Source organism: Vicugna pacos, chromosome 6 (genome assembly GCF_048564905.1).
Source record: "Vicugna pacos chromosome 6, VicPac4, whole genome shotgun sequence".
Classification (NCBI taxonomy): domain Eukaryota; kingdom Metazoa; phylum Chordata; class Mammalia; order Artiodactyla; family Camelidae; genus Vicugna; species Vicugna pacos.
In genome coordinates this window covers 30,826,525-30,840,532 of record NC_132992.1, presented here as the reverse complement: position 1 = coordinate 30,840,532, position 14,008 = coordinate 30,826,525, and the positions used below count along the sequence as shown (strand labels likewise).

The 14,008-nt window shown below is 41.3% G+C and overlaps 1 protein-coding gene and 2 non-coding genes across 3 annotated transcripts; 2 read left to right on the top strand and 1 right to left on the bottom strand.

The window, feature by feature from the left end:
* The first annotated feature begins 2,787 nt into the window (after positions 1–2,787).
* Positions 2,788–3,789, top strand: OR6S1 (olfactory receptor family 6 subfamily S member 1). Its single transcript, XM_015251043.3, has one exon. It carries the CDS (start codon positions 2,788–2,790, stop codon positions 3,787–3,789), a length of 1,002 nt encoding a protein of 333 aa, XP_015106529.2.
* Positions 3,790–10,230: 6,441 nt separating this feature from the next.
* On the bottom strand, positions 10,231–10,302 carry TRNAP-UGG (transfer RNA proline (anticodon UGG)). Its single transcript has one exon. It is a non-coding gene; the product is annotated as a tRNA-Pro (tRNA).
* A 1,481-nt stretch (positions 10,303–11,783) lies between these two features.
* TRNAT-UGU (transfer RNA threonine (anticodon UGU)) lies at positions 11,784–11,856 on the top strand. The gene has a single exon. It is a non-coding gene; the product is annotated as a tRNA-Thr (tRNA).
* Positions 11,857–14,008: the final 2,152 nt, after the last annotated feature.

Sequence of the window (14,008 nt, the reverse complement as noted above, 5' to 3'; positions counted from 1 at the left end):
TCTGAAGAATTATACCCGGGAGGAAAGCACAAGAGAAGAAGCAGGTTACCTGCTTACTGCCTGTTCTCCCAAGTGCTTTGCCCATCCTCAGAACTCCAAGGGTGCCAGGCTATTGTCAGCCTCACAGTACAAGGCATGGGAAGGTCTCCAGGATGGAGTAGGACATTTCAGTCATAAACAGGGAAAGAGAATTCTTTCAGGGTGGTCCCCACCCTCATCGAGACATCAAGGACATTCAGGTGTCGGTGCGAAGAATTTTTTCTATATTTTGGCTTGGCACTCATCTTCTTCTCACTTAGGTATAGTTAGGTTCAGTTCAACGCAGTTACTTCCAGAGAGGAACAGAGAGCCAGAAAGAGTCCTCTTTGAGGTGACCAGTCCTATCTCATTCCACTCTGCCCCTTATTTTCTGTGTTACAGCCCAAATGTACTATGTTTACATGTTGCTCTTTTCCATTAAAACCCCTCTTTTCTCTCCTATCAAATCCATATTTATTTTTAAGTATTTTTAGGCATCACCTTCCTCCAGAATACTTCCTGTAGCTCTAAGTCTCAGTTTGGTCCCTTTCTACGTGCCCAGTTAGTACGCTATGCTTACCTGTGACATTCCACCTGTGACATGTCAACTTCTGTCATTCTCGTTAGGCAGGGAGCTAATGAGGGTAGTGACTGTCTCCTTTATATATGAATTACCAAATATATACCTGATACATAATCAACACAAAGCAAATTACAAATGGTTTTACTGGCAATAAGGCAATTTCTGTAGAAGCTGGAGGGAGACGAGGCTCAGAATGGAATTCCTAGGGAGAAAGACTACAGAATTGATTTACCCTAAACAAAAGGTACAGAAGTTTTCCTACTTAGGTGGGATCCAAAGATGAGAAATTGTAAGTGAAGAGTCTAAGCTTTGCCAGGAACGAAGACTGCTATGTGTGCTAGAGAACAGAAGAGAATCAAGGATTTAAGATCATTTCTCATGCTTTGCATGGTTAAAGGGGATCAGTTTTCTCCTAATAACTGAGGCTTTTTTAAAAAAATCAAAGTTTCAGAACATCATTCATTTGGTTCTTATAACTGGTGATAGTCTTCTGAATTGGAATGAGTTGAATCAAATCGTAAGGACTTCATTTCTGTTCATTAGTGAGAACCAGGAATTCATAATTCTGTCTCTGGCAAGTTGTCTAATAGAGCCCAAGTTTGTGGAAAAGCCTTGGCTTGGTATCATGGACTGAAAATGCTTGGGAAATTCATTTAATGTTCCCTAGAATATTCAGCTTGAAGTTGACACTAAATAAATAGATGCGGATAACTGACTGAATCAGTATGGTTTACCCTTATTTTTCCTTTTAAATATGGCATAACTTGCTTTAGAAGGTAAGTCCTTTGTGACAAGCTGAGTTCAGTTAGACCCTTAGGTTTCAGAGGAAATTCTCCATGAAAATGGCAATTTCATATAGTAGAAACAGCTCATTCTACAGCTGGGCAGATGAAGAACAAGCAAAGCTGCATTAACTGTTAGTCTTCCAAGCGAAGTGGTGAGCCAAACTGAGAGTTTACTGCCCTTACAGTCTCTACCATGTCACTTGTCAGCTAAGTGCTGGAAAGTCTTTGGACTATTACTTCATTTGCTCCTTACAGCATTTTACAGTTGAGGAGCACAGAGAGGTTAAGTAACTTTTCCAAGGCTACTCCGCTAGTAAGTGTAGATGCTAGGCAGTAGGGGTGGGAGGAGGGTATAACTCAGTGGTAGAGTGCATACCTAGTATGCAGAAGGTCCTGGACTCAATCCCCAGCTCCTTCATTAAAAATAAATAAATGTCCACCAACAGATGCCTGGATAAAGAAGTTGTGGTATATGTGTACAATGGAATACTACTCATCTATTAAAAAGAATAAAGTAATGCCATTTGCAGCAACATGGATGGACCTGGAGACTGTTATTCTAAGAGAAGTAAACCAGAAAGAGAAAGAAAAATACCACATGGTAGCACTTATATGTGGAATCTAAAAAAAAAGACAAACGAACTTATTTACAAAGCAGAAACAGACGCACAGATATAAAAAACAAATTTATGGTTACCAGTGGGGAAAGGGGGTGGAGAGGGCTAAATTGGGAATTAGGGATTTGCAGACACTAACTACTATACATAAAATATATAAACAAGTTTCTACTGTGTAGCACAGGGAACTATATTCAGTATCTTGTAGTAACCTCTAATGAAAAAGAATGTGAAAAGGAATATGTGTATGTATGTGGGTGACTGAAACATTATGCTGTACCCCAGAAATTGACACACTGTGAACTGACTGTATTTTAATAATAAATAGATAAATAAAACCTAATCCCCACTCACTGCCAAAAAACAAACAAATAAACAAACAAACAAAGCTAAGCAGTCTGACTCAAGCTCTGATCATGGCTGAATGGGAACCACATTCTTCACAAAATCATTTTCCTGGTATTTTTGTCCAACTCAGCTGCCCAGTGATATTTTATTATAATAATGAGATATCACTATTTAGGATCTGAGAATAGTAGATGAGAAGATGGTGACTCCTGGCATTTTCACAACTAAGTTTTAGCTACCTTTTATAGAAAATCTTCTCCAACTCTAAAAGTCAGTTAGATGAGGACCTCAGGTCCTTCAGATCTTAACAGGATGTGTGACTCGAGAAAGTGGGGATGTGTGTGCCATGTCGTGACAGAAGAAGTTTCAGGATTGTCTGGAGGAGACCTGTCCTCACCAGGACCATGTCCATCTTGTTGCCCAGGTGGGGGACATCATGGCTTCTGGTGGGAACCAGAGCAGCAGTGTGACAGAGTTCATCCTGGCGGGTTTCCCGAATTTCAATAGCGCAAAAGCAGAACTGTTTTCCGTCCTCTTTCTCGTCTATCTGCTGACTCTAACAGGCAATGTGTTGATTGTCGGGGTGGTAGGAGCTGATTCTCGCCTGCAGACTCCCATGTACTTCTTTCTGAGTAACCTGTCCTGCCTGGAGATCCTGCTCACTTCCGTCATCATTCCCAAGATGCTGAGCAATTTCCTCTCGAGGCAACACACCATTTCCTTTGCTGCATGCATCACCCAATTCTATCTCTACTTCTTTCTTGGGGCCTCTGAGTTCCTGCTGTTGGCCGCCATGTCTGTGGATCGCTACCTGGCCATCTGTCACCCCCTGCACTACCCCTTGCTCATGAATGGTGCTGTGTGTTTTCGGGTGGCCTTGGCCTGCTGGATGGGGGGGCTCCTCCCTGTGCTTGGCCCCACAGTGGCTGTGGCCTTGCTTCCTTTTTGTGAACAGGATGCTGTGGTGCAGCACTTCTTCTGCGACAGTGGCCCACTGCTCCGCCTGGCGTGTACCAGCACCAAGAAGCTGGAGGAAACTGACTTTGTCCTGGCTTCTCTCGTCATCATATCTTCGCTGACGATTACTGCCGTGTCCTACGGCCACATAGTCCTGGCTGTCCTGCGCATCCCCTCTGCTTCAGGCCGCCAGAGAGCGTTCTCTACTTGTACCTCCCACGCAATGGTGGTGACCCTCTTCTATGGAAGTGCCATTTTTCTCTATGTGCGGCCATCACAGAGCGGCTCTGTGGATACTAACTGGGCAGTGACGCTGGTGACAACATTTGTAACACCACTGCTGAACCCATTCATCTATGCCTTACGCAATGAGCGAGTCAAGGGAGCTTTGAGGGACATGTTTAGGAAAGTGGCAGCAGGCTTTGCGGGGGATTTTTTACTTGCTAAGAGTTTCCGTAAGAAAACAGTGAGACGAAAGTGAAGGGATGTCGTCACTTAAGGGATGTCTTACGTTTAAGTCTTCTCCATTGCCGTTCTCATTTCTATCATCACCTTGGACATCACTAAATGACTGAATCCTGGAACCACTAGAGAACTCCAAAGTCATCAAGTCTGTCCTTCTCTTCCAGGCAAAATTCCTTGATTCTATCTCAGATATAAATCCATATTATTATTGATATCTCATAATCAATGTTATCATTACATCATAAGACCCTCTGACCTGTGGGATCTTAACCTAAGGGTCCATGGTCACCAGAGGGTCTAAGGATAAGCTTCAGAAAAAGGCCAAGCCTCATTATTATGTAAATGTATGTGTTCGAGCCTGTATGTGCTTGTCTGGGAAGAGGACATACAGCTTTAATTCAATTCCTGAAAAGATCCATGTGTGATTGTCACCAAAATTTATAAACTGATTAAAATTCTCATTAGCATCTTCAAATTGTTTATGAAAATCAAAAACTTTAAAAAGAATTTCCTTATAATTATAAAAATAAATTCAAAACAAATAGATTCACTGGATATTTTTGCATACTTCTTTTTTAAAGTTGCATTTATTGTCAGGTGGAAAAGAGGTAAAGAAAACCTAGTAAGGGATTTATTCACTTCTCTATGTCAATTTCAGGTGCCTTTGGAAAAGCAGATCAAAAATGAATTTCATGAATAATAGCATTTACCGTGGTTTTCTATTTGCACTTTATTACAAAGGTGAATTAAAGACGTCTCTACTCACTTTGTAACTGGATTGTGTTTCCTTCACTTGTCCATCTTTTTTACATTTTTATATCTGTTGTTTTTGGTCATTTTTTGTTTTTAGTAAAATTGGGGTTGGAATAAGGACCTTTAATATCAAAAAAATTTAAATGCCACTCTTGTACCTACCAAGAACCAGACTTTGTGTTACATTTTATCTACCTCATTAGATATTTGAAAGGGAATGGGGATTTCTATCTGTAGTGCCCTTGGAATCTTGGACCAATATTCATTAATTTATTTATTTATTCATTCATTCAACAAAGATCTGTTAAACATCTTTGTTGGAAACTGTATAATAATAAGCTAAGGCGAATAAGAAGTGGATCCTAACCTCAAGTAGCTTTGATTTAAGAGGGAGGACTGAGAGACAAATGATAATGCAAAGGAATGGGGATGATAAGGAGGTTTACAAAGCAACATTGGTAGTCACATGAAAATTGAGGTACTCTTTCCAGTATTTTCTTGTTAGAGAAGTTTACAGAGGCTATCATTTATTAATTCCATCTTGGAAATGTAGAGACAATGTTTAAAAGAAAACAATATCAAAGTATGGACAACATATCAACCTCAAAATAGTGTTGCAAAATTAGGAAACTGAGCATCAGCATGCAAGGAGATGACCATAAAGCTTCAGTGGCCACTGAAAATAGTGATGCTTTTATCTGGTTCTACTAGTAAGACACACACACACTAAATGTTTTTATGCTGAAAGATTTCTGAATGAAAACCAAAGGAATGGAAAGAATGATCAGTGATCATTTATCAGAGGGGAAAATAATTCTTCTGGAGTGATCTAGAAGTGTTATCCAGAAAGCAGATGAAGTATTGCCTTAAAAACTACCTAATTTCATGGAGCATAAAAACCTGAGGCCAATTTCCCAAACATTGGTCAAAGAGAAGAAATCATATTAAGAGTTTATGGAATTTCTGGGAGAAATTACCTCCAAATTTTGGCAATAAAACATGTTAAACCATCTTTTTTTAAAATTGTTTTATGTGGGAAATTACTTTGGACTCAATTTAATTGAGTAAAACTATTGAAAACCACATTCTGGGAACTAACTTAGAACGAAGAGATACAAATACATGATCCCTGCCGTCAAGGAAATCAAATCAAGCCACAATGAGATACCACTTCACACCCACCAGGATAGTAATAAAGGAAAAGATAATAACAAATATTGTTGAAGATGTGAAGAAATTAGAACCCTCACACACTGCTGGTGGAAATGGAAAATGGTGTATCTACTTTAGAAAGCAATCTGGCAGTTTCTCAAAAGTTTAAACACAGAGTTACCTATGCCCCATCAATTACACTAGTAGGTATATATCCAAGAGAAATGAAAACTTTTCCACACAGAAAACATGTACCCAATGTTCATGACAGTCTTTTAATGCCCCAAAGTGAAAACAATCGAAATGCGCATCAACTGATGAATGGATAAATAAAATGTAGTATATCCATTCAACAGGATATTATTTGGCGATAAAAAGGAATGAAGTTCTGATACATGCTACAACATGCATGAACCTTAGAGATATAATGCTAAGTGAAGGAAGCCAATCATAAAAGACCATATATTGTATGATTCCATTTATATGAAATATCCAAAATTAGCAAACTGATACAGAGAGAAAGTAGAATAGTGGCTGCCCAGGGCTTTGGAATAGGGTTGGGAAGAAAATAAGGAGTTACTTAATGGGGTACAGGGTTTCTTCTTGGAGTGATAAAAAACATTCAAAAATTGATTGTGATGAAGGCGATACAACTCTGCAACTATACTAAAAAACCATTTAAATGTACACTTTAAGTGGGTGAGTTATATCAATAAAGCTGTTATGTTATAAAACACACACACACACACACACACACACACACACACACAAGCAATCAGAACTGTAAGAACAAGAGTCAGCAGAGAAACAATAAAAAGCAGACAGACCCTTAAGAATTCCAGATTATAAAATCATTAAATATAGACTGCAAATTGAGACTGTTAAAAATGGTTAAAGAACATTTTTAAAAGGACAAATAGCATGATAAAATAAAATACTAAAATAAAAGTAAATAAGCAGTTTTTGAAAAAAAGGAAAACCTAGAATGATGAAAAATATTACAATTGAACTTAAAGACTGAATATATTTACACAGAAGATTACAGAGGCAAGAGGTATCTAGTAAACTACAGAAAAAGACATGGGAAACATTAAAAAAAAAACTTTCTAATGTGAGTTTCCTAAGGAGAGGACAGAAAGGAGAATGGATTCTGTCCACTCTGTACTGTGCCAGTTTATGGAACTACATTGTCTAGAATTTTTTTTTCTATGTGGATCTATATTTTCTACAGGGATGTGGTGAAAGGTGTAGTGAGATTTATATTTTAACTTGTAAAAGTTTCTCTTTTCTCTCAGTGGAGGTACTAGGAATTGAACCCAGGACCTCGTGCATGCTAAGCACGCGCTCTACCACTGAGCTACACCCCCACTACCTCTGTAGTGATATTTAGAAGGTAAAATTGTCACACAAAGCAGCCAGTGTGTTCTGAAAACTGGTGCAGGATGCCAGGCTCTGTTGTAGCTTGCACTTATTGATGCTGGTCTGCTTGCTCACTTGTTGGCATGGGGCTTCAGATGGACCCACAACTCCTCTGGCAAGAATGGATCTCATCTTTCAGGTCCTCCAACTCCTGGGCCAAGTGTACAGGTAGTTCCATGATGAAGGGAGCCAGCTCCTCCTGCAGGTCTCCCACATCAACAAAGTTGAAGAGAGGTGTAGATTCCAGTTCGTCCTTTTATTTCAGTTTGTCTCTATGGATTTCATGGTGTCAGTTTGCACTTGTTCTCCTCATTTCATGTCCAGCTCTCATTCTCAACTGCTCACCCTGCTGAGCTACAGAGATTCAGGACCAACGCTAGTCATAGAGGCAAGGGCCTTACATAGACATCCTCATCAATTTCTATAATTATGTCAGGGATAATTCCTATAATAAATTTCTTATTTTTCATCACTTAAAGTGACTCTACTTTGATTGAATCCTAAATGATATGCTTTCTCTTGCAATAATAAACTGCAGCATTTCCCCTGTTTTCCCCCATTGTTTTGCAAACCCCTTTAAGACAGAGACTGGGTCACCCCTGAGTTTGTTTCCATGCCACCCAGAAGAGTACCTGGTAATTTGGAACACAGCAAAGTCTCATAACTTTGTTCCTTTTTGAAGGGATTGATGTCACAAGGGATGAAAAAGTGTCAAATAGTCATGCTCACTAGTGATTCGCTGGGGACATTTTTGTATGATTCATGTTGATAATAGTGTAGGGTACTAAAAGCTCACACTGGCGTAGAACTACTGTAGTTATTGCTCTGGAGGTGAGGAAGACAGTCCAACAGTTCTAGCTGAGATTGCCCAGGCCCTGACTCTATTAGCTGAGTTTTTGAGTGGGCCTTGGAGCAGGTAAGTTCTGTAGTTATACACAGTCAAGTCCCTCCTTAAAGATCCTCATTCCAGGAAAACCATGATGGTGTGAAACTTTGCATATGGATATCTCCCTTGGAACCCCCCTCTCTTTTTAAAAAATGCATTGCATATATCTGAAACATTCCAAGATCTGACAATACAGAAAGGACTTTGGCAGGTTTTCCAGGACCCAGACCGTCTCTGTGACCTCTGACATTCCACAGACAATGAGGATGAACTGGTGGTTCTCAACCCCAACAATCCACAAAATGACTTGTCGAAAGTCAGCAGGAAAGCAAACTCTAAACTCAGACTCATGGCTGTAGAAGCTGGGGCTGCTCGTCTGAAGTGGAGCCCGGAAGATCAAGTCCCAGCTTCCGCCACTGGAGCAGCAGTGCCTGCTGAATCTTCAGCCAGGTGCAGCTTTCTTGTTCCCAATGGATATTATTTTCTACAAGGTCAAAAGAACTTTTCTGAGATAAGAAAACTCCACATCTCTGCCACACAAGATCATTTGAAACTGATTTCTGCTTTATAGATCTAGTTTTCCTTCTTTCACTTCCCGCCTCAAGCCTCAAGCTATCCTTTAATTTGCTCTTCTGTGCCTTTTCCCAAGTGCTGCAGAGCTCCCTCTGTCTTGATTGTAGAGCCTAGTCAGTAATTCTGTCTCTTAGCATGGTAACAGAAGGAGTAATACTGCCAATTTCATCTGTGTTGTTGATAAAAGCCCTTAAGAGTCAGAACATAGCTAGGCACTCTTGGCAACCCAACACAGCTTTGCCCAGATTTCAGGGTAGGGAAAGAAAGGACCCATTAAGTAATTGTGGAGCACCCTAAGACATCCAAAGCAAACGAGTGAACTGTCCAGGTCCTCCCCTTCACAGTCAAGATCCTAAAAAGAATGATTTCCCTATGTGTCCTCATGCTTCAGCCCATCCCCTAAACTTTTTGCTTGAAATGCTGGTAAACATTGTCAACAGCCTCTGAGTAACCAAATTAGCCATCAGAGCAAGTGACAGCCATGAGGCTTCCTTCTCTAGTTCCTTCACTCATTGGTATTCTGGTTTCAGATTTTTAAACACTGGTGATCACCAGGGCCTGTCCTTAAATTCTTCCTCTCTCTATGAACGCCCTTCTCTGTGGGTTCTTACCCAAACCAGTGTTAACCATGTGGTTTTTATTCCTGAAATTCCTTTCTTTAGTTTGGATCTTTCCTATAAATCTCAGGATTTTATATCCAGCTTCTTACTGTGCGTCTCCACCAGTAGTCATTCAGCAAACACATCAAAGTTCAGGCTAGATGTGAAGCCCAGTAGTTTCTATATCCACCTCATCAGCCATATGATAGAATTCACCAAAGTTCTGTACCACTGCACTGTGTTATCTTGAGCAAACTGTGTTGCCACTCTGAAAAAAAAAAAAAAAAAAAGCTCAGGGCATCCTGGCAGATTCTACTCTCTCTTCTCTCCCTCTAATCACCAGTCACAAAACTCTTTATTCTTACCTGACCACGTAACTTTTCCAAGAGAGAAATCTTGCAAAGGACAAATGTGATCAGGTCAGAAGGAAATTCTGACAAAAATTCCCCTTGTGACAAGCAGTTTACAAAGGTAAGCAAGTTTGAAGGTCTATCGTCCCAGCAGTTCATAATAAGTTTGGGCAACTTCTACAAACCGGAATCAATCACACTGTAAGGTTACAGGTAGACACTCCTGGTTTTCCAGGTGACCAATCAAAGAGCACTCACTAAAGAGACTAGTGGATTCTTGCCAGAAATGGCAAGACGACTGTCGCTATGTTATGTCGTGCTTTGGAAAATAACGCTTGGAAATAATGCAATGGCACTCCGGACGGAATAAATGTCTTCACCCTTTGAGCACGATGATTCCCAGGGCCCCTATTTAGCATTAGGAAGCCTGCGCTTGCGACTGTGGGGTAGATGGACGAGGGCCTCAGGAAGAGGTTCTGTCTCGGCATTGAGACCCCAAAACACCTCCAGGTATCACTCTTTCTGTGTGAAATGCCCTAGTGAGAAGTGCACTAGTTTTCTACGCGCGAAGTTCCCAAGTGAACAAGCTATTCCTGACAAAAGAGCCTATCAGAGCCGGAGAAGGGGCCCCTATCTTCAACGAAACCCTTGGCCCCACGGTAGCATCCTCGTTGTACCTGGTCTCTGAAGCTGGGAGGCAGAAAAAAAAAAAAACAATAGCAACTGGGCTCGTCCGGGATTTGAACCCGGGACCTCTCGCACCCAAAGCGAGAATCATACCACTAGACCAACGAGCCAGCTTTGGTAACGTCGGCTTTCTCTTTAATAATATTCATTCATTCAGTTAGTTACATCAATATATGAGGGTCGTCTTGGATTTCCGTCCTAAGCCCAGGGATTTTCTCCAGACACCAAGAACATCAACGTGCTGATTTGGAGGAACCTTAGCCACAGCATAGCGTTCCAGAGGTAGGAATGCTCAGTAAGGGACGCAGGCAGAGCTGCTAGTCCGCCTGTGGACCCTCGGGTCTGAGTACCTATAGGATTAGGACCAACATCGTCGCAGGTAGCCCGGGTTAGAGGACAAGTAAGGACGAATAAGAACCATAGACTTCATCAAGAGGCAAACGTTACCCTCCCCTCACCCGCCAACCTCGGAGGTCAAATCCTAGAACCATTGCCTTAGCCTGCTCTGCTATTTCACACCCTGTAACATGCTTTTGCTGTGTCCTTTCAGCTTTATTGGATGAACTTTGTACTATAGGTATCACTTAGAAGGTGATGGATGGAATGGAAAGGGAGGACAGTGTCCTTATTCCCCAGTTCCTTCTGCTTGGGCTTTAGCATGTCTGCCTTGGTCATACTGTTCACCGTGCACCGAGCATATCCCTGGTTCAGGGGACAAACTCGATAATTAGCCGTTAAATGAATGGCTGAATATCCGCACCAGACTTTGCTGGGCGGGCTAAGAGAGAAAAGAAGGGGAGCTCTCCCTTCCCAACCTCCGTATGCATCGCCCCTTTCTGTTTATTCTGGACTTCAGGTTGGGCATTTAGAAGAGCCCAGAGATCGGGAGAGAAGCAATTGCTCCTCAGATTCCGAGTTGTTAGCAAAGAGTGTTAAAGCACCAAAGGAAAGTTTAGCCCTCTTCCAGCCTGTTTCTGCTCAGGAAATCTGGAGGAATCTCGGGCCCAGATTGACTGTCACCGAACCTGACTCCGAAGAAAGGTCGGGGGAAGATGGGGGGCCTGGACGCTTTCACATCTTCACTGCCTCACCCCTCTCCCCCATTCTGAGTGTTCAAGGGGTACCTCCTGGGCCTAGAAAGCCGCTTCCCTTCAAAAAAAAAAAAAAAAGATCAACTCCAATCTCAGCCTAAGAGTACTGGAGCAGTTACTTTCATAAGAATCCAAGCCGATTGAAGACGATGACGTAATGCCATGTCTCGCATCCTTCGCTCTGGTAAGGCACCCGCACCCCTACCCCTACCCTACATTATTCCGGGGCTCAGCTCGCGGCCCTGGTGTGGAGTTCGTGACTTGTCAGGCCTGAGACTTGAGGAGCATGCAGTGTGGACGCTACCGGAGCTTTTCCAATTATTTATATTCCAGTTTGGGCCTAGTCAAGAACATGTTTTTTCCTCGTATGTAAAGAAGAGCTTCCTTCAAAACAAATCCCTTTGAATTTTTAAGTATTTATGAAATTTTCTTTAGATAACCTATTTGACTGCAGTCTTTAATATTTAGGAATTTCGATGTTAGATTCCCTCTCATAGGTGGGCTCCATAGCTCAGGGGTTAGAGCACTGGTCTTGTAAACCAGGGGTCGCGAGTTCAAATCTCGCTGGAGCCTGTGGGGAGTGTGTTTTTCACGGTGGATCACAAACAGAACAGAATTCTCTCACTTTTTGGCCGCTGACTTTTGAAGAAGGGAAGCACTGTGTGATGTTTCAGGGAAAATCAGATCCTGGAGACTTGGGACGAAAGATCGTAGGGTTGGGGCCGCTATGATCCTGGCGGGGGTGGGGGGGGGGACTGCGTAATGGAGAAAGAAACTAAATTGCTCAGATCCCTGCAAGAACACTCCTGGGGTTGACGGAGTCCGCACATCCTCATTTAAAGGAAGAGAGCAAATTAGCCTGGGCCTACTGATAGTCACGACCGCTCTATTTTGCGCACCTCCCCACTTGCAACCTGCCTGGCGGCCCAGTTTTTTCTGCGCTCCTGGAGCGAGAGCAGGTGTGCAGATTACTCTGGGGGTAGCCTATTCCAGATACTTCGCAAATAGATGCGCACCAATTCGGGTGGTTCCCGCTCGGTTTCTATCATCTTCCTCAGACTCAGACCTCGTGTTCTTTTGCCCCGAACTGCCCCCCCTCCCCCCCAGGATTTGGTTTATCATAGATACAACTCTGGGGACTTCTTGACCTCCGGCTTGAGCTCGAAGTTCAAGTGTAAAGAAGCCGGGCCTGCCTCCCTCTCTAGCTATTACTACATGCTAAAAAGGTGAGGCTATCCGCACCCTTCGATAGCTCAGCTGGTAGAGCGGGGAACTGCTAGAGGTAATTTGCTGCTGGTTCGATCCCAGTTCGAAGTAGGTGTTTGAATTTTCTTGCTTTGTTTTTGCTGCAGCCACTTATTCAATTTTCGCAAGGTTCTATCCTCCTAAACCAACAACTGTGAAACATTTACTTTAGTTCTATTTTCAGCAAACAACAACAAAGCAATAAGAACGGCTTTTTGCCCACCATGAAACAATTTTACGTGTTCTCTTTGTGAGCATGCAGTATACGTGATCCCATTCACTGAGAAGATACGAATCAAGGGTTCCCCTGTTAGATTTGAATGTTGTCTTCTAATCTTTAAACCAGCTAGCTTTGACAATATTGGGTAATATCTCTCAACCCCACCCCATCCCTACACTTTTTCCTTACTGTGAATAATCTATACTAGGCAATTCAAAGTTGAAAGAGAAACACTGTAGAAATATCAGCTCTTCAAAAGGATGTAAACAAGCAATATAGAAAATAGCAAAGCAAAAGGCAAAATATGCTTATGACAATGTTCTTTCAAGAATAAGAAAGAAATGCTAATTAAAACAAGGGACTATTTTTTTCACCAACAAAGTAGAAAGTGTAGATTGATATTTGATTCCGAACAGGATACAGCAACAAGGACTTTCTTGTAGAATGTCACTACTTTCTGGAGAACAGTTAGGCATTAAAATCAGGAAACTTAAAAAAAAACATTGTTTATGATCAAGTATTCTTTTCCTACTTCTAGAAATTAATCATTCATTTTCAGAAAAAAGGAAATATGGCAAAATATCTTTATCTGCGGGCAAATTGTGTTCTTTATACTTAAATATATTTTTTCAAAATATGCCACATATATTACATTTTTTTAAAAACAGTGTTTGTTTAAACCTTACAAAATAAAGTTTACAAATACTTGTGCCACTATGGGAGACATTTTGGTAGTTTCTTACAAAACTAAATATATTCTTATCGTACAATCCAGAAATCACATTTCTAGGTACTTACTCAAATGAGCTGAAAACTTATGTTCACACAAAAACCTGCACATGAATGTTTATAGCAGCTTTATGTATGTATAACTGCCAAAGCTTGGAAGCAGTAAAGATGTCCTCCAACAGGTAAATAGATACATAAACTGCAGTACATCCGTACAATGGAATGTTATTCAGCACAAAGAAGAAATGAGATATCAAGTCATGAAATGATATGGAGGAACTTTAAATAAGTATTACTAAGTGAAAGAAGCCAGTCTGAAAAGTCTACATATTGTATGATTCTGAATATATGACATTCTGGAAAAGATCAGTGATGTCCAGAGTTTAGAGGGGAGAGAGGGGTGTGTTGGTGAGGCACTGAGGATTTTTAAGGTAGTGAAACTATTCTTTATGATACTTTAATGGTGGATATATATCATGGTGCATTCATCAAAGCCCATAGACTGCACAACCCCAAGAGTAAACTCTAATG